The 20,906-nt window shown below is 42.7% G+C and overlaps 3 protein-coding genes across 3 annotated transcripts; all 3 read right to left on the bottom strand.

Annotated features, from left to right (window-relative positions):
* Positions 1-6,404: 6,404 nt before the first annotated feature.
* MELLADRAFT_105117 (uncharacterized protein) lies at positions 6,405-6,985 on the bottom strand (the record flags this gene model as incomplete). The annotated part of the gene is made up of 2 exons (XM_007408305.1): positions 6,405-6,440; positions 6,500-6,985. The coding sequence occupies 2 exons, from the start codon at positions 6,983-6,985 to the stop codon at positions 6,405-6,407; spliced, it is 522 nt and encodes a 173-aa protein (XP_007408367.1).
* A 1,935-nt stretch (positions 6,986-8,920) lies between these two features.
* MELLADRAFT_61970 (uncharacterized protein) lies at positions 8,921-9,938 on the bottom strand (the record flags this gene model as incomplete). The annotated part of the gene is made up of 4 exons (XM_007408304.1): positions 8,921-9,195; positions 9,265-9,409; positions 9,443-9,504; positions 9,611-9,938. 4 exons carry the CDS (start codon positions 9,936-9,938, stop codon positions 8,921-8,923), a joined length of 810 nt encoding a protein of 269 aa, XP_007408366.1.
* Positions 9,939-15,366: 5,428 nt separating this feature from the next.
* MELLADRAFT_105115 (uncharacterized protein) lies at positions 15,367-16,874 on the bottom strand (the record flags this gene model as incomplete). The annotated part of the gene is made up of 5 exons (XM_007408303.1): positions 15,367-15,843; positions 16,029-16,274; positions 16,395-16,578; positions 16,644-16,791; positions 16,859-16,874. The coding sequence occupies 5 exons, from the start codon at positions 16,872-16,874 to the stop codon at positions 15,367-15,369; spliced, it is 1,071 nt and encodes a 356-aa protein (XP_007408365.1).
* Between the last annotated feature and the right edge of the window lie 4,032 nt (positions 16,875-20,906).

Raw genomic sequence — 20,906 nt, 5'->3', positions numbered from 1 at the left:
TCCCAGATTGGCGGTTCGATCTTTTCAGAAATGATCAACACAACCTTCATTGTCCAGGGTCAATCAACCCTTGGGTTTCTCTCCTGCCATTGTATACAAACATTAAGAGTTTGTGATTGAGAGTTCAAAGTCCACAAGGCTCGCTTGGAACCAACGTTTGAGTATATATTGAGCTTGTTTTATTTTGACAAATCATCATTGTTCCAACTTGTCATATCACCCAACACCTTGCAACTTACGTGTCAGGGTTGAACTCACTGATCATGGGGTTGTCCAGATGTTTAAAATGTTTAGAGTTTCAGTGATCCTGATGTTCACTTCGAAAAACATAGTATCTCACCACTGTAGGAAAGGCGGAGCCGTGAAATCCCTGAAAGCTTTGGTTTGCAACTCCATTCCAGACTCAACCAAAGCAATAAGCCAATAACTGGCTACTTTTGCAAGACATTTGCTTGGATACACCGAGACCAAGAAGACTTACCCATGTGGCCCTAAGGCCGGGAAGTACTTCGTCCTTGTAACTTTTGAGGAGCCTGTCTTTCTTCCAGCGAGCAGGGTATTTTGCTTGGTCAATTCTGGAATGCTTCATCATATCTCAAAGGTCTTCTTTTTTAGTACCTCTTGCGTCATAATCTACATTGGGCTTGAGCAAATACTTGATTGTGTTGGGGACCATCTGACCTTTCTCATAATATTTGTGTTGTTGGATATCTGAAGGTACAATTTGGCCTGGCGTGGTCATGGTGAGATTGGTGGTATGAAGGGGATCAGTAAAAGGTGAAGTGTTGAACCGGTTGGTTACGGTGGCAAATTGATGAGAAGGTTAGTAGACTATGTGGTGCATTGGAGGCCTCTGATCAAGCTCATCTTTGCTCTCTAATTATAGGTTGATTCAAGTTTTAGCTGGCCTGTGCGACTTGACACCCAACACCAAAGCCTCAACCGCGTTCAGTACTGAGTGATAGACTAGGTTGAGAAGGCAGAAAGGTATAGACAAAAAAAGTTCACCTCCAGCAGACAGACTCAGCAAAAAGCTGAGCACACGGCAAAGCAGCCTGCTTCAAAACTGAGTTATGGTCAAGATTGAGGCGGCAGAAACAAAACCTTTCATCAATGGCGACATACTTACATAGCAAAAAGCTGAGTCCAGGACAGAGAAACTGAGTCCTTGAACTTCAAGGAAATGCCACAAATTGCAGTTCAGCACACAGCGCAAATGTGATGCTCACATTCCCATGAGTGCCTTTAGGACTGAGCCCAAAGAGGAACTTGAAAGGTACACATATGTATTTGCATGCGCTTGTAATAGGTAAATACTCAAATGGATTTCCAGTCATTTGACAGGAGGAGACAAGCTCCAATATTTCAGTCTCTTATGTGTAAGGTTCTGAATAAGAAACCTTCACTATGCTCTCAGGGAACTCTCACGGTGGTTCTTAACCACTGAAACTAATCTAGAACCGGTGTGAGCATTACAATGGTCCAGCTAGCTCCAGTCGGGGTTCGTGAAGAGAACAGAAACATGATCAGAACAATCTAAAGTGAAATGTGATAATGAGATGATAACTCTTACCTAGCTCCAGTCGGGGTTCGTGAAGAGAAGAGAACCCAACGTGGAGCCAGGGCTAAGTGAAAGTAATCCGTATCCATCCTGTCTAAAGCCATACTTGTCTACATCCTTACATCCCTCCCCACCTAAAAAAAAGGTCCTAACATCTTCAATAAAAAATTAGAGAAAAAAGAAAAAAAAATGGCATAACTCGCCCCTAAAAAATTCATAATGTTTGAAAATAAGAAAAAAAGACAAAATTTGAAAAAGAAAAAAAATTGAAACTTGATGATGAAATTGTCTTGAAGTGTTGTGAAATTTGATCTTGAGGTCATTTAAATTGGTCTTGAGGTAATTTAATTTTTCTTGAGGTAATTTGTGTCTTTCAACCTTCACTTCCTTGGTGCCGCGTTTGTATCTGGAAATTTGAAAGGAGAACAAACATCGTGTGGTGCTCACGGGCGTGGCCAAGGAGTCGTTTTTGAAAAATTTTGGGGGGTAGCCTTCGGCGGTGCATACTAATTAAGGTGGGACTTACTTTGACACCTAGGTCACTCGCGTGTCCCTTCCTGCTCTTCCATTCCACCATCTCCTTTGTATTTCTTGAGTTTCAAAATGTGAAATACGGGGTGTGAATTGTTGTCGCTGTTGAGCTTCAGCTTGAAGTTCCGTCCATCATTAAAGCATTCAATGACTTGATAGGGTCCATCATAACGTGGCCGTAGCTTTGCCTTTGGTCTTCCTGGCACACCTATGACTTGCTGTCTGTCTTTGCTATCCACAAGGACCCAATCATCTACTGTCAATGTCTCACCTTCTCTTCGTTGGTTATTGTAATGAACCGCTTGGGAGATTCGATTGGTCCACAGGCTATCTTGTGCCTCTGCCCACAAGGCTTGACGCTTGCTGATCCATGAAGAGGCGTTCAAATTGGAAGTCGTGACTGGTGCATTGATCAGGAAAAGACGTGGTTTTCTACCATAGACGAATTCAAACGGTGAAATGCCTGTCGCTACGGTGACCGCCGTGTTGATGGCAAACTCAACGGAAGGCAGAGACTCTAGCCACTTACCGTGCCTTGACAAGAGCAACTGTCGGAGGATTTGAACTATAGTCTTGTTACATTTCTTGCTGCGGCCATCACTTTGAGGATGATACACCGTAGTCAAATGAACATCTATATGTAACAGCTTGTGCAGTTCTTGCCAAAACGTCGAAGTCCACAGCTTGTCCCGGTCACCGATCATAGTCTGTGGTGCTCCAAAGATAGCGAGCCAAGCTGTGAAAAATCTTTGCGCCGTTCGTTCAGCCGTATCTGTCTGGCACGCCGGGATGGTTCAAACAAAACCCAATAGTCTGCAAGTCACTGAAAGCAACATATTGTAGTTTCTGACTTTCGGGAAAGGACCAATGGAGTCCAGAGCAATATGTTCCATTGGTACCTGTGGTACATCGTTCGTTTGCATCCTGCCTGAGGTGAGCGTTGTTCGTGCCTTAGTCCTTTGACAGGTATCACAGTGTGCTACAAAGTTCTTGACGTCATTAGTTAGGTTAGGCCAGAAGAACTCAATCCTGAGTTGTAGAAGAGTTTTCAAACTACCGAGATGTCCTAACGACGTATGAACTTGTTCAATCAACCTTTGCCTCAACCCGTTGGTGTCTGGAATAACTAGACGGTTGTCCAAAAAAATCAGGCCTTCCTTTACTTCAGTACCTGGTCGTAGTGGAAGGGTTGAACGTAATCGTACACAGAACTGATCAAATTCGTACCCCGCTTTAATCATGTCTAATGTTTCGGTGTCGAAAGTTGGTCTGACCTCACACAAGGCCACCTCCTCAATACAAGAAAGCGCATCTGCAACGGTGTTGTCTTCTCCCTTAAGATACTTGAAATTAAGATCAAATTGTGAAAGAGTCTCTAGCCATCGCGTTTGTCGACGGCTCAGGTTGTGTTGTGTCATTAAGTGAGTGAGTGAGTGATGATCCGACATAACATTGATTTTCAACCCAAGAAGCAGTAGTTTTCATTTTTGAAGTGCATTGATGACAGCTAAGAGTTCTTGTTCATGAACTGGGTAGTTGCGTTCCGCGGGGGTCATTGTCCTACTTTCATAAGCAATTGGGGATGATTTGTCCCACTCTGCTCCTTGAAACAAAGCTGCGCCCAGTCCATGTCCACTTGCATCTGTGAACAACCAGACTGGGTCTTCCGACTCGTAATCCAACGTCTTCAAAACCGTCAAAGTTGTCATAATTTGTTTGATGTTCTCAAATGCCTTGTCTTCCGCTTCACCCCGCGTAAAGGGTTCACTCTTCCGCTTTGTACTCGTCAATGGCAATAAGGTTCCAACGTAGTGTGCCAGTCCATCTACAAATTTCTTCATAAATTGTACTGTTCCTAGAAAGCGCAGCAATTGCTTTTGAGAAACTGGTGTCTTCCACTTGGTAACTTTCTCCACCTTTTGCTCGTCTGGGCAAATACCACCTGCACTGATTTCATATCCCAAGAAGTTGATCTTGCGACAAAATAATTTACTTTTTGATGGTGAACAATACAATTTTGCGGCTTGCAGTCTTCAAAGAATTTCCCTCACATGTAACTCGTGCTCCTCAACTGAATCTGAAAATACCACCACATCATCAATGTAAACCACACAAATCTCACCAGTTAAATCTCCTAATGCCTCTTCCACGCGTGCTTGATGGGTTGCCGGTCCATTTGTCAAACCCATTGGCATGACCATCCATTCATAAAGTCCAAAGGGAGTCTTGACTGCTGTCAAAGGAACATCTTCTTCTCTCATTTTTGTCTGAAAAAAGGAATTGATTTGATCTATAACTGAAAAGATTTTCCCTTTTCCAACTATCCTGACCGCTTCATCAATGTTTGGTAGTGGTGAGTGGTCTTTCACTGTGAATGTGTTCAGTGTTCCATAGTCACAAACCCAGCGTGGTAATGCAGAGGTATCTTTCTTTGGAATTATCATCAAAGGTGAAGCATATTGACTTTTGGACTTTCTGATACGGCCGGCTGCTAAATGTTGATCAATGAGTTTCCGCCACGCTCCCCAATACTTTTGAGGGTACGCGTACTGCTTCTCGTTGATGACAACATTAGGGTCTGTCAATATTATCTTATGCCAAACCTTTGATGACTCATTTTGACCTTCCGGAGGGAAAAAATCGTCCTCCTCATCAGAGGCTACAGGTGGTAGCTCCTCTGGAAACAAATCAGCAAATTACCTCAAAACTTTCTCCTCTCGAGCTGACAACTCTTGCGAATCTTGAACCTGAGTCAAGTTCTGAATTACACACGCGATCATTGATTTGGTCATATGTTCCTTCAGTTCAATCTCCGTGCCCGCTTCTCTAAGTGTAGTCTTGCTAGGTACATGCTTTACAGTACGTTCATGCAAGGATACATCTAGGTGGTATTTCTCTAAGAAGGGGGTTCCAAGAATAACATCAAAGTTGTTTCCTAACGGTGCAATCTTGAAAAAAGTTGATCCAAACCGGAGTGCGGGTTCAGTTGATGCAACATTTGCAAAGCAAAATCTTTGAAGAAAAATGGTTGCCTCCTTATCATCAATTGCCAAACGAACTTCAACTGGTGAGATTAGAGGTCGACGCGGAATTTTTGCTTGCTTTGATAGTTGATCCGCCATCAGATTCGTTTCCGCTGCACAGTCAATACAAGCACAAACGTCAACACCATTGATTTTCAAATTCAAAATGATAGACTTGGTATTGGGCTCAAGGGCATCGACGCACCTTCCATCCTCCTTATTGTTTGCCAAATGAGCAACTAGTACTCGATCCGCTTCTTCATAACGAGCGAGATCCTTGGCGAACAAGTGGTTTCTCAGCAATGCTGGCCACCAGTGGTGCTTGGTTGGATGGTCGACCCGGGGGTTTACTGGTAGGTGCTCCCGGTTGGCTGGCTTGTTGAGTTGCATGTGAAGGTCGTGTGTTCACGTTGCCACTTGTTTCTTGACGACGATTAGGTCTAGGACCCGGGTTAAAGACTTCTAGACTGGGTAACGCAACGTAAGGTCCCTTTACAGGTCCCTTACAGTCTGACTTCCCACAAGCAGTTCGACAGATGCCACATAGACCTAAGTGTCTCATATACGAGAAGTAACGCCACACCTGGTCAGCGCGTTGCTCTGACGTTTGAGCGTCTGGTGCTGGATTACTAGGAGTGATTTGTTGCGTCGCGGTGTAGTTACTGGTCTGATGATGCACTGGTTGGCGTGATTGAACTCGAGGCATCAAATTACTTGCCACCACTAGATCCCATACGTTGTTTGCCGCCGAGATGAAAGGTAATAATTTGAAGTCTTGCACTTGTAGCAATTGTCAATCTTTAATCCAGCGTTGAAAGATGTCCGGTGTCCCCCAAACGATATATTTGACCAGGTTTCTAGCGGTGAGTGATGATTTGATCTGAACTAAGTTGTATAAATCTCTAGCTCTTCCAACGTAAGTTTTAAAGTCCTCATTGATTCCCATCCGTAATTGTCTGATGCTTCGTTCTGTGTCTTCTAGCCATCCCGTAGGTAAGGTCTCTGATGCCAACTCATGCATTATTTCCTCCCAAGTCATGCACTCTAAATCTGCCCGTGAATTAACGTACCAGGCTCCTGCTCGTGGTTCAATCATAACGGAGCCCAGAATGATGAATCGCTGATGATGGTCCAATAAGTTTTTTAATTCAAAGTACTGTTCTATCAAGTGTCGCCAATTGAACAAGGCCTCCGGGTTTTCGGATGGTCCACTGAACCTTGGTACTTCCGATACCTTCAAATCACTTGCTTATACTTTGCTTAATCGGGGTTGATTACTGGCGCGTTCTTCAAGTGCAATTGGGCTTTTCGGTATGTTCTCGTCTCTAGGTGGTTCATGAACAGTCGCCATAGGCCGGTTTCGGGGGTTCAAGAGCGGATTGACAAAGGTGCTGAATGAGACTCTTTGAGTTTCTTCTTGATTGCCTTCTACAGGTTGTGTAAAGGCCTGACCGATCGACAATGTGGGTGGTTGTAATACTGGCCTTGGTGAGCTTTGGTCGGCCATGACAGGACTTGATTCCACTAGCTCTTGAGCAATACTTGTATCCACAAGTCGTTGGCCACAAGGACCGGCTGGTGTTGGTGTCGTGGCACTGTTTCGGTACGATGCAAAGGGATTATTCGAACCTGCGCTTTGGGCTGTGTTGGGTGACCGTTCCGTCACTAATTGCGCAATGGTTTGTTCAAGTGCCTCGATTGGATCACGGTCAGCGATAGCCAGTTGAGCCTTTGTCTCCCACTCCGATTTCTCCTGTTCTAACTTTTCGACTTTAGCTTGCAGAGTCATGATGATCTGATCATGAGACATCACGTCCGTGGCCGGAATCTCGCCGGCGCGTCGCGAGGATTTGGCTGGCGCTTGCTGCATTGGAGTGTGGACAAAGCTTTGACCAGGGACTAGCGGTGTCTTTAAATTAGCACAATGAAAAAATTCTCAAACTATACAAGCGTCTGGAGTAAGAGTTGGTTCTGGTTGCAAAGATGAAACTAAGGTATGAGAGGATGACGGGTAAATCGTTTGTATTGGTTTTTCAGGAGTCTCAGTCTCTTCTCCTTCTGTGATCCAATTGTAACGCGGTGGAGGAGGTGCAGGCGGTGATTCACCAGGTTCAGAAGATCAAAATTTTTGTAGGATAACGTCGGGATTGGTGCAGAAATTACTAGGTAGATTGAATGCCATGTGATCAGCAGTTTGGGGGCAGTTGAAGTTGTCAGATTTTCGGTTCGAAGTCAAGGATTTTCAAGAAGGAAAAATAAGCTTTGGGACTAGATTAAAAAAGTGTAAGGTTCTGAATAAGAAACCTTCACTATGCTCTCAGGGAACTCTCACGGTGGTTCTTAACCACTGAAACTAATCTAGAACCGGTGTGTGCATTACAATGGTCCAGCTATCTCCAGTCGGGGTTTGTGAAGAGAACAGAAACATGATCAGAACAATCTAAAGTGAAATGCGATAATGAGATGATAACTCTTACCTAGCTCCAGTCGGGGTTCGTGAAGAGAAGAGAACCCAACGTGGAGCCAGGGCTAAGTTAAAGTAATCCGTATCCATCCTGTCTAAAGCCATACTTGTCTACATCCTTACATTATGGACAATGAGGACCATACGAGTCACACATATACTAACAGAACGTGTAGTTCAGGCTATGCCCAGCCCACATTACAGTTCTAAGAGTGGTAGATGTGATCTTTACAGTGGTAAGAGTCGGTGAGGTCATATTCACAGTTCTAAGAGTGGTTAAGGTCACAGGTTGAGTGACAAGTAAGCCATTGATCAAGATATTGCTGTTGTTTGTCAAGCAAAAAATCCCAGATCTCCGGGGCCATCTCAAATGGTTCATCTTCCAAGTCTGGCTGTTTGGTATCAGTCAGGTTATTATGACACTCCTTCAGCGTGGGAGTTTTGGCGACCAAAGTGAGACCAGCTGTTGATACATATTTTATAGACAAAGATTAGAAAAAGAGTGTTGGTAAAAGGGGTAATAGGACTCAAGTAAGACAACTAACCAGTGATAAGATTCTGTTGATGCGCGGCATCAAAAGATTTGTTTGAACTCAGCTGTGAAAAGTCTCCTGAAGCCTGGCCCCTGTTGCAAAACATATTGTGTGCATCTGCTGGCTCTTTCACAGCCAGCGGTTTTGGCAGCAGTCAATGGCTGATCAAGAGACAAGGGCTACACATCAGCAAAGACTGGAATGAGTGGTTTCAAGCTGGATAGATGAGAAATGAAACATACCCTGTATCAACCATGATGGTACAAATGATTGACAACCTACAGTCCATATGAGAAGAGACAAATAGTGGAAAAGAAAATAGGAAGATGTAGATGAAGTAGCTGATGAAGATTCCAGCAGAGTGAGCAGGAAGGGAATCACTCATCACAAGGGGAAGTAAACACAGTCACCAACCACTAAATTTTGTACATAAGTCAGTGGGGTTAATGGGTTCTTGAAAGTTCACACTTGAAGGCAGTCACACTTTGTACTAAGGGTGATCACACTTCCTAAGCATCCATTACAAACGGTATCAATCAAGTTATTGATTCTGCATCAGGTGTCAAGGAGGGTTCTGCCAAGAGTTTATGTCATCTATGAAGACATGTGTCAACACACTTTTTATGATCACCTTTTGCTCTTGTTATGAGTTCAATGTAACCACGTTTCAAAGAGAAAATATGATTGAGTTAAGTATTTGAGGCGGCACAGTAAACTCAGGATGTGCCAAATACATATGTTGAAGATGGAAACATCATAGTGAACAATTGATATAACATGACATGTTGACTTGTGGGTCAACAGCAGTTTAATCATTTCCGGTGGAAGGAGTATCTGGAAGTGGTGGGTTGTTTTCAACCACAGGGTGAATGTTGATCTCTTCTGCAATATTGATATCTAAGTGCAATGCATCTATAATTTGTTGGAGTACTCTCCTGTGTCCCTGAGCTGTCATATGAGTCAAATCTAACCATTGTTGTAGGTCAGTCGTCTTGACTTCAAAATTCATGACCTTATTTGCATGCACACAGCTCTCCTGCAATGCTTTGGTTGCCATGAATGCATTGCACTCAATCTGGGATGCTGAAAAGAAGTATAGGAGGTTAGTCCTTCAGACAAAATGGAAGTACCACCAAGAGGAGATATACTGACATCTTATTTGGGCGAGTTGTCCATCTAAAGCCAGTTTGTTGGTTATAATTTCTTTGGTGCAAATTCCCGCTTGAGTGTTGAGAAGGTTGAAACTTACTTCCATGTTTGCAACTACTTCATAAATTGATGAAAGAGTCAAAATTGACTATCAGAGTGAGATTGTCAAGGATGGACTCACTTCTGGCTTCAAGGTCTCAAACTTGTTTCTTCTGGATTTTGGTGCAACTTGAAGCTTCAGGGCTGAGAAAATTAAAACCGATTTCCAAATTTGCAACTACATGATGAAATCAACTGATCAATGGGTCAGGATCAACTCTCAGAGTGAGGGTATCAAGAATTAGCTCACCTCTGGTTTCAAGGTCTTGAACTTGCTTTGTGTTGTCTTCAACCTGTTTCATGCTGATGTCTTTGTTGAAATTGGAAGCCAGTGTTGCAAATAATTGATGTGATTGGGAGATAGAAAGGTCAGGAAGTGTTATAAGCGTGATACAATAGTAAACTACACTGCTACCTTTGACTTTTTCAAGCTGGTTCTTTTGGGCTCCAACAAGATCTACATCTGACATTGAGTCCAAAAACAAAGGGCAGGCCTGGGGGACTATCTCGTGCTGAAACCAAGGGGTTTTGGGTTCAAGTAAATTAGATGTAGGAATGGGATTGACCGAGTTCAACATATTTGTTTTCCGAAAGACTTGATACAGATTGATATTGATTCTCAAACAGTGCAGATGTATGAGAAGAGAGAACTGGAGGATGATAAGCGTAAGGATAATGAAGTAAGGAAAAATCAATTGGTAGTCCATTCTAATGGACTTTATATGAAAGCAAAATTATCTGAAGTTGGATATTGAAGATGTGTTCATGAAAGGAGTCCAATTGAAGAGCAGATCTCAAATTTCTTTTGGACTGGGTATAGGGAACAATAATGCCATAGGGCTTGATTTGACTATTTGAAAGTGTCTTTGAAAGACACTTTTGGAACCTTGATCTAGGTTCACTCTGATTTTTGAAAAGGTGAGAATATAATTCTCACCCTTGTTCATCAACACAACCACTATTTTTGAGGGGAAGAAGCTGAAGGAAGTTGACAAAGGCTACTCCTCTGTTCATACCCATGGTAGTTCAGGCTTACTTATGAATTTTCAGACCAGTGCTCATAATAACTCAAACTTAAAGGTCTGTGCAAAAGACAAGATAAAAAGCCCAGAGAGATTCAATGTATTCACTTTGTCATCACATTAGCCATAGCCCAAGAGGTTGGATTTACATAATTTAATACCGCTAAAACAAAACATGAAGGCCGAGAGATCCGGGTCCGGCTTCTCTTGAGGAATTTGAATCTGGAATTGACTTGTATACTGGGTCGAGGTGGGGATCTCCTTTCAAGTCAAGAGGGTTTTTGACGTCAACATGTCCTATTTGCAGTGATTACGATTGATCAATGTTTTGGGACATGTTGTGGAGTGTGCTAGATACCTACCTTGCATCTATTCTTTCAGCTCAAAGTGATACACCCCAAAATAAAAATGTGTTGGCTTTGAAATTGAAGTCTTCCATCTGTCGGAGGTAAGGTAGGACCAATAGGTTGAAGAGTTGCAAGGCGGTACCGTGCAAAGGCCAGGATGAAAAGCAGCAAGGATGTCTACAAGTTGACCAAGTCAGGGTCATTCGAGGCATGAGTGCATCTGTTGGAATTCCATCTAAGAATACATGTAAATGGTCATCTAATACTACAGCGCGCAGAGGCATGGACATGATGAAGGTGGCTGGAGAAGTGTTGAGAGGTTTTTGTTGGAAGCTTTGAGATCCGGACCTATGGAAGAGTTCTGAGTGCCTTTGGATGACTAGGATGGTGCATTGGTACTTTTCAATTTACCGAAACCAAGTGACTTATGAGGAAATGGGCAACTCACTTCATATCACTGTTCTCCCGGAGGCTCATACAATGAATAAGTTGTCGCCAAACAAATACATGTGCATTTGGCTCTACAAACATGTGATCTTCTGAAACCTCGTACATCATCATAACCAATATATCAGACTTCAACATCTTCACCGTGTCTGTATCCGTGTAGCACGTCGACGCGCACACACCAAATACTTTCAATACATACTTGAAAGACCCATTAAAGAGGTCTCCACAATAGGCATGTCTTCCCTTTGTCAACTGGGACGTTGGCACTCAGTTGACCCCAACTGCTGACAAAGGATCCCACAAATTCTTTTGTATCATTCACAAAGGGTGCTCGGCACCGATCTCAGTCTAAAGCCTACCAAACACCTTTCTGTTTTTTTCAAAACTCTCCGTGTGTGCACGTCGACGTGCTACAAGGATACCGACATGGTGCTTGTCTTGAGTGCTGACTTGGTGTGGTAGTTTTTTTTGGAGTGATTTCTTTGTTCTCTAAAGCTGACCGTGCAATTCCCTGAAGCCTCGCACAATGAGGAAGGAGTCTTGGGCAAAAAAATGTGTGACAGTGTTTGGATATGCCACGGAGACTGCTCATTCCAGAGAATCAGGGTGTGACAGTCACTTCATTTGACTCAAGTTGAAACCTCGTACAAGCTCATAGGTGTCCAACCATATGTTTCAGAGTTTGGTATCCGGCAGATACCGGTGACACAATGCATCATTTGACCCTTGCTGATTGTGTCAAGTCACCCATAAGACTTGGCACTACAAGAAATATATATTTTCTGGGCAGAAAATTAAATTATTGATACACAAAAATATTGAGAGGCCAGGAGAAGGGCAAAAAATAAATAAAAATATGCATCTTGTTCCCTGCGGTGAGAGCTTCACTCTCCATATTTTTCCGTATTTTTACAGTCCATATTGATAAGTGTACTAACAATAAACCTTCACAATCATCCAATTACAACCTGTAACAAGCACTGAAATTTGGCTCATTAGTGTTTAGAGAAACTTTTGATTTCTGAAAATACTCATAACTTTTTCAATTCCGGTCCAAAACGCTCGTTTTTGGGTGCATTGGTAAGCTGGAATTGTCCTCCACATAGTTCATAAGAGGACACACAGCATGCTGGTCTGCTAAAAAAGATATCATCTTTTTTATACATTTGTACATACAGATCCAAAGAATGATTGTCATACTAGCTACATAGTTCTTGATCTTATGAAAGTTCGAGGTGAAGAGTTCAGCTTTCTAATGCACTTAAAATTGAGTGTTTTGAGGCAGATTTGACAAAGTTATAGGTGTTTTCAGAAATCAAAAGTTTCTCTAAACACTAATGAGCCAAATTTCAGTGCTTGTTACAGGTTGTAATTGGATGATTATGAAGGTTTATTGTTAGTACACTTATCAATACAGACTGTAAAAATATGGAAAAATATGGAGAGTGAAGCTCTCACCGCAGGGAACAAGATGCATATTTTTATTTATTTTTTGCCCTTCTCCTGGCCTCTCAATATTTTTGTGTATCAATAATTTAATTTTCTGCCCAGAAAATATTATATTTTGTGTAGTGTGGGTCACCGCAATTGAAAGGCTTTCGAAGAGAACTTCCAATGTGTTGGGTGTCAGCCCCAAGCCCTATTACTAGTACCAAAGGGCTGTCTAAAGAACTATAAAAGAAGAAAAAAAATAACTACAACTCATGGCTCAGTTTCAAGAGCCAAGTACATATGTACATACATGTAAATGTAACCAAGAGGTTGCACTAAGTGAGAATGCCTTTCACAAGTGCGTACCACATGAGTAAAACAAGAGTTACACCTGTGTGTGATCAAATAATAAATAAATAATTGAAATTCATGATTACATACGTCAAATGAGTGTGTAATCAAACCACAAGTTGTACATGAAGGATTTCCAGGGTTTTGAGTATTTAAAGGTCTCTCTGACCCGCCAGGAAAATCCATCATCATCATTAAAATTAAGCAAATTATCAACAACTTCATCAATCAGATAAATAGAGTCCTTGTCCTCATTTATTAGACATTGTATATTTCTCAAATTGATCATTGCTTTTGTTATTTGTAGAAGTTCTTTTGAAGACTTCTCTATTTTGTCAGGAGGTGATCCTAGAAGTAATGCTCAAGTTATCAAAGGGATTCAATAACTTGAGAAACTTCAAAATCACGGAAGCCCCTTGGTGTTCAGAGTCTAAAGAACTTCAAAATATCACTAGGTGATATTTCCCTTGCTTAACAACTCTAGAGTAGAGTGTAGTTATCTTGGGCACGACACTGGGTGCCATTTGTCTATTGTTATCCGGCCAGAAGACTCTTGTCTTGCCTTAATCCCTGGATTTGTATCCAAAAATCCTCTGTTGAGAGGTCATCTAACTGAAGTCAGTGCTGATTTAATCACACTGCTTCTTTTACAACCTCATTTAAAACTTTAAATAGGTTTCTCACGCGCATAATAAACCTAGTTTATTATTCCCAGTTTTTTTAGTGACTTACTAGCCTAAAAGAGGCTAGTGGCTCACAAAAATACAATCAAAATGATGTCAGCCCGGTTGTTGTTTTTTTCCAGCTCAACTTTTATACAACAGCAGAATATTTTCAAATAGTAAGGCAAGTTTATTCCACCAGGTCAGATATAGCCCGCAATGCATCATCAAGATGTGAAGTGTTGCTTGTAATGCCCAACCTCAATGTTTCCAGGTCACCACGTTGGCCCAAGAACTCCCTATTGTAACAGTTTTCAGGGAGATTACCACATACTTTGGCCAAGAGATTGATCTTGTTGCCCACCTCGCGTTGAGTATCAAACCTCCTAGCTGCAAGGGTTCTCAACTTCACATTGGCTTGATGATTATATGAAAGCTGATCAATCTTATGAAGCCACTCCCCATATTTGACACTGTGCCACTCTGGTTAGATTGAGCGTTGCTGACCATGAACATCATCCTCAGGTCAATGAAGCGCCTGAGGTATTCATTGATGGTAGCTTGACAATATTCCCACAACTGTAAATTGTCTCAGTACTTTTATCAAATCTGGAAAAGTTGTCAAAAGGTTCTAATACTCACATCTTGTTGCTTCCTACTGCGCTCTCACCGTGCAATCTTCTCCGGTGTGTCAAACTCATTCTTCCAATCTTCAATCCGCCCAATGACCCATTGGGTAACAATACCAATATAAATGACTTCCTTCTCCCATTCAACATCCAGCCCAAACTTTCAAAATGCAAATGCCCTTCTGGCAAACATCCAATGCTTCACCGTGGAGAAAATCATGACTTGATTCCATACAGAGTCTTCACCTTCCACAACTTCCCGATCAAACGTAAAAGGTCCTTCAACATTTTTATTGTCCAAATCAGTGTGCAGAAGGACCTTTAAAACACTCCAGTCCAACGGATTAGGGTGGGTTTCAGAGCGGTAGTTGACAGAGACCGAGTGGTTGTTGATGATGTCTTCCTTTGTTAGAGGTGGGAGTGAGGCTAGTTGGATATTGGTTGGGGGTTCAGGCAAATGTCGATGATCCTTGGTGTGGCCCAGTAGGAATCGTGTGAACTCAGCCATAGATTTGCAGGTTGGTCCATTTGATTTTGGTAGTATGCGGGCAAAGGTACGGTTTTTGGCTTTTTGGCTTTTGGGTGGGCCACAATTAGGCCAGGCTGGGGCAGAGGATTGTGAAGAGGATGCTGAGTAGAATGGAACCTTGTTAATTTGAGTGGATTAGGAAATAAAGGGAGGCAAAGACCATATCCATGGTTCTATTTCAGTTAGCACAATTGTGGAAGTGAATGAGTCAACACTCTGATGGGATCATTGAGAACCTTGGAATTCTGAAGGATGTTGATATACTCAGTTTGGCAAAATGCGGGTGAAATGTGAGTTCATGCTATCTGAACAGGGGCAAAGTTGACTCAGGTAATCTACTTGATTGCTAAGACTGCACGTATGGCTGTCACAAATGGTGAAACAGGACTGTCACATGTAGTAAAGGGGCTCATTGGTCACATGTGTTTGATTCATGTATCTTCTTGTGCTTTACATGTGTGTTGACATGAGGTTGAAAAACTTTTTGAAAATTGAAACTGAGATGAAAAACATAGAGAAAAACTGTTCCAAATTCAAGAAGTAAACAATTAACCAAAGAGCACACGACATGATAGTAAACAACAATCAGGAAGATGAAATTGTCATGGCATTGCCTTTTCCCAGCTTCTGTTTCAAAAGATCAATTGCTGTTTTGAGATCAACTGTGGTGTCTGACAATTCTAAACTATCTATTGTGATCTCATCAATCCCTTCAGTCAGTATCTCAGGCTTGATGAGGCATTTGGGAAGCATCTTAGGAGGAAGTTGATCTTCAGCATCAGGAATATTTGGCAAATATTCCCCTCTGGATTGGAAAAATTCTAATGACTTGTCTTTTTGTTTTTTGGTGCCCTCCCTTTTGGGAGCTGCTTTATCAGCGAGTTGAATCAATTCATCAAGCTCGGGTGTCCGCCAGTTGAGCTTGATCTTCCTAAACTTGCCAGGCTTCACGGCGTCCATCTTGGTCTCAGAATGAACCTCTTTAGAGTTGAGGAGGACTTTGATTGGCCCGGCAAAGTGGCAAAAGTAGGGCTCAACTGCTGCAGCCTGTTTATCACAAAGCTGCGAAATGCACCGGTCAATATGAGTGCTTGTGCAAAGGTGGATTGGTTGAGCATATTACCTTTTTCCTGATGGCTTTCAAAGCTACTTTCTCCCGCTCAGTAAGCTTTTTCTTGACAAGTTTATCACTCCCTCAATCATGGTGTAGACACCAACTGCTTTTCCTTCTATTCATCTCAAAACACTCTGTGCTTGTTGGTAATCCAGCAAGAAAGGATATCCCTTGGTTCAAGTGGAACATTAAGACTAGTGTCGATTGGAAATCCAGTGGGTACAGCTCGAGCATTATAAACATCTGACCAGCCAGTAACTAAGGTGTCCAACATAGCCATGTTCCAAAGAGTTGCAGTTGAGCTGTTCCATTGGGAATTGATCAAATAAAAGCCACATTGGCAAAATTTGACTTCAGCATTGGATAAGCGGGTAGCATTCTAAGTTGTGACAGAGACAGTGGCATGAGCTACTCAAGAAAATAGTTTGGGAGGTGGATTGGTCTTCATGATCATTAGAACAGCTTCCTTTGACAATTTGATTTGCATCTGATGCTTAACACATTCATTGGCCAAGGGGTTCCTGGCAAAGGCCTCCTCCATCTTCTGTTGAATATTGACATCTAAATATTGAGTCCGTTTTGAAGCATATTGCACCCAATGTTCAACTTCTTCAGTAGTTGGTTCAGGTGGCAGGTGACATTGAAGTAGAGCAGCAGCAGTGATCTTGGGAGAGGAGCAATGGCTGGCTTGTTGAGGAAGACCCATCAAGGCCCAAGCCCACTCTTGTACAGCAGAGGTAAGGCCTACAAGTTTGATACTGTCCGCTCTTTCCTAGCACACTGTTTGTCTGCCTCAAGTTTTGGCTGTTGCTGTCTCTTCTGGGCCTCCCGCTCCTTCGCAATGCAAAGAGCAACACATTGCTCAAAAGTAAGGCCAGGTTCCTCCTCTGAATGACCTGTAGGAAGGGTTATGTGAGATGTCAGTTCAATGACAAAAGCACTTGAATAAATGCCTGCACTCACCATCTATTTGATCCATGATGGGATCATTTTCTGGGGCTGCAGCTGCACCTCCAGATCCAGAGCCAGACGTGTTGCTAGTATCTCCTGAATGTGATAGATATGGGATCGGGAATATTATTCGATGCACAATGTTGATGGACAGGGTTAAGTCGCATGAAAATACCTGTGTTCCCTTCCATTAGTGGAATCTATGTTTTGAGAAGGTGGTTTTGAAAATACGTAGATATAAAGGTTATAATCAAGCTGAAATGTCCAATATGAAGATATGAAGTTTTGTACCCAATTGGAGTTGAGGATATGGATAATATGGATGTGAGGAAGTTTGAATTCAATGGTTCAGTTGATTGCTGTTGGGTAGCAGGAGGCAAGAATTTGGAGCAGAGGAATTGGTTTTGTTCAGGCTTAAAACTGATCCTTTTGTCTGGAAATTTGTTTGCAGATTGTTTTCAAATTCAAGTGGGTCTTATTTCTAATTGGCCGAATAATGAATAGTGGCCAAAGACTGGAGGAGGTCAGTGTGTTGCTCATGGTAGGCATGGCAGGCACTGAGGGCATTCTATAGAGCTTGGAAGGCTGGCATGTGTAATATCTTATTCCTGGAAGTAAGTCAATAAATACCACTCAAAACTTGAGTATGAAGTGAAATTGGATTTGTGACAACAAGGATAATTGCACCATTATAATCAGTATGTGGTTTCAGAGTGGGCATGTAAAAAAGGATTGAAGGAAACAAAATTTGTTTTGAGATCCAAATGGATGAAACTAATAATTTCTTTGATGGTTGATCTCATCTCCAATATTATCCATGTTGGAATTGATTGCTTTTATCCTTGCAGATTTTCTGGTTCAAAAGAATTGATGATGCCAAAATTGCAAGGCAGCAAGGCAGCAAACAAGCATATGATGTATATTGAACTAAATCTTTACAAACCGTTTCCATCTCGTAAAGAATTTGATCACACTGAATATGCCACTACATCAGAATTGATATTGCCATTGAAGTTGCTGTAAACAAAAAGAAGGCAGCATTCATTTGGTATATTTAGTAACAGTCCTTGATATCATGAGACAAAAGAAAACCTACATTGAAATTCTTTGGAATAAATTGACTGAAACCCCAAATAAGCATCAATAAGTAAAAAGAAATTCTCTAGCTTCCTTTACAACATCCTTGAATTGAAAGGTCATATCAATCAACATAAGAACACTGATGGGTTGAGGTTGTCCATCAGCCTTGTCTTGAAGCTGGATAAGCTGAATTCTGCACTCCCACATATCTTGGACCAATCTAATTTTTTGTGCATATGCATAAAGAATTTGGTTCCTTTCAATAGTTCTTTGAAGTTCTTCTGCTTCCCCCAAATTCATTGTTGATGTGCTGGAGATCTTTGATTGAGGAGACTTCTGAATGTGGAATGTGAAATAAAGCAGGTTTGTATGTGATGACAGAGGGGGATTCAGAGGTTTGGGTTGAAGTGAGATTGTAGAAAGTTTTCACGCTGACAGATAACAAATTCCGAATAGTGGCTGAATGATATAGACACACTGAAATGAGTTTAAATGGGGGTGATTTTGGGCAAGTCATGATGATTTCATTGGTCAAGTCATCAACATATGACTGGGGTGGGGTGTATATGGCAATAAGAAGATATTTGTCATGTCATGAAAAGATCTTCTTCTGCTGGTCACAATTGCTGCAGGGGCATGTAGTCACTCAGTGGTTTCACGTATAATGGGCATATAAATGTAGTGGGTCCTTGAGGAGGGTTCCTCTGAATCTGAAGCCAATGTGGCATCAAGATTCTTCTTGATGCCACATTATAGTGGTGAGTTTGTTGTGTAAGGCAGGTGGGATGGTTCCAATGGTTTGTACTTTGTATTGCCATTTTGAAAGGGGAATACAATGTATCACAACTAGCTGTGACAGCCAGACCAGGGTAGACAGGGTGTTACACCTGGTAGATAATGCCCCAGGATCTGTTGTAAGATGGGGCCACCAAGTCGCGACTTGGCAACCCCCTCATACAGCTTAGCTGCATGTATGCACCCAAGGGGTTGCCAAGCCGCAACTTGGCAGCCCCGTCTAGCGGGTTGTTGCAGAATACCCGGGAGGAGTAAAAGACGGGGTCCGCCTAGTCACGATTTGGCAACCCCTTGGCTGCATGTATGAGGGGCTTGCCAAGTTGCGAATTGGCGGCCCCGTGTCAGATGGGTTGAGCCCGGGGGGATTTGGACAGGCGCTAACCCTTGTCTAGCGAGTTGTAGCAGAATACCCGGGAGGAGTACAAGACTGGGGCCGCCAAGTCACAACTTGGCAACCCCTTGGCTGCATACAGGAAACAATACTGTATGGAGGAGGTCACCAAGTCGCAACTTGGCGGCCCCGTCCATTGGTTTACGGGGAAGCCACGGGGGCGGCCATGTTGCGACTTGGCGACCCCCTCCGTACAGCATTGCTGCATGCTGCAGCGGTACTTTTGTAAAGTGCAGGCCCGCCAGCAGGGCCGGAGCTTGTGTTACCTTAGGTCCAGTGTCAAACCAGCAAACACATTTGTAACCACCTTGTTGATCAATTCCATAAGCGTACAGTACAGTACGATTTTTCTCCTGGTATCAATATCAAAAAAGACAATCCCCTCCATTCAATCATTACTGTCCATACCCCACAATCCATTCAATTGAATCAATCAATTTAGTTTAGCTAGATTGCATAACAACCTGATTTATAAATACACCTTCAAACTCACCCCTTCCGGTTCACTGATTCCACTCACGGTACGTACACTTTGATTGACTCAATTGATACCTTATTTTGGCATTGATATTGATTTTTTTTTAGTTGCTTGCATTTCATACTGAGTCGATCGATATATACCCCATATTGGCTCATTGGTTTCAGCACTGGTACATACGTGGTGATTCATTTATTTCTTATTTTGGTGTTGACAATGAGTTTTTTTTTCTATGTTGCAGGTCTCCTTTCAATGCTAGGTGTTACAGACCTCTGGCCGCAGCATGGTGGCAAGAGGATAATTCCCTCAAACCACTTGGCTACCCAGGCTCTGGCAAGTAATGACAATGACAACAATGTGTCATCGAGTTCTTTAAGCTCGGAAGGCGAGCAAACTGGGGTGCAAGAGGGCCCAAGAAAATTTGGTGGTGAGGGCAAGGATGGCGGAGACCTAGCCACACCGGGCAATGATGACAAACTGCATGAGTTTCTTCAAGGGAATTCCCTGACGTGAAGTAAATGATTGCAGCTCACTGATGTTGTGTGGGCTAGCAAAAGCCATCCTCTCCAGCACACAGGCCTCTGTATTGAATTGGGTCACATTCCATCTCGACCTCGAGTCGCTCCTGGCAACTCTCATTCCCCAAAGGGATTGGATGGGTGCCTCTTTGGGCAAACAGAAGGTCCCAAATGACATCTTTGAGTCCCTCCGTGATACCGGCTATTGCATCAGGGTGTCATTGAAAGTGAGTGGCTGCATTAGTACCCCCTCTCACAAGTTCACCAAAAACCTGGTTACTGACCCCCTCTATTTCCAAAGGCATCAAACAAGGGACCTATTGCAACAAGCAAAATTTGTTGGTCCAAGTGGTTGGGGTTCCAATGGAAGATGACAATGTTCAACAACAACCTCCCCCGCCCCCCCTATTCCGGCCTGACACAGACGAAGAGGACCCTCATTGCACTGACGGAGAAGCCGATGAACCCGCCTTCAACAACCAAGGTGACTCACTAGATCCCATCACCCCCGCTCAAAGACCCTGACTTGGATCGTGCCAATGCCGGATTCAGGCGCATTAGCAACGATATCCTTGACTACGCTCAGCAACCATCGTGGTATCCCCCAATGGCCGCCAGCCCTTCCAACCCGTTTTATGTTCTCTTTTTGACCCCATTTAAACTCCCCTCTGATTGCAACATCCACCTTCCTCACTCCCATTTTGTAAAGGCACAATGGGACACGGCGCTGCATCACAGCATGTTATTAGGCAACCTTTGACGCGGACTGGACACCTATTCCCTTATGTTCAAATGGCT

This window comes from Melampsora larici-populina (genome assembly GCF_000204055.1).
Source record: "Melampsora larici-populina 98AG31 unplaced genomic scaffold MELLAscaffold_12, whole genome shotgun sequence".
Taxonomy (NCBI): Eukaryota; Fungi; Basidiomycota; class Pucciniomycetes; order Pucciniales; family Melampsoraceae; genus Melampsora; species Melampsora laricis-populina.
This window is presented reverse-complemented; position numbering and strand designations above follow the sequence as displayed.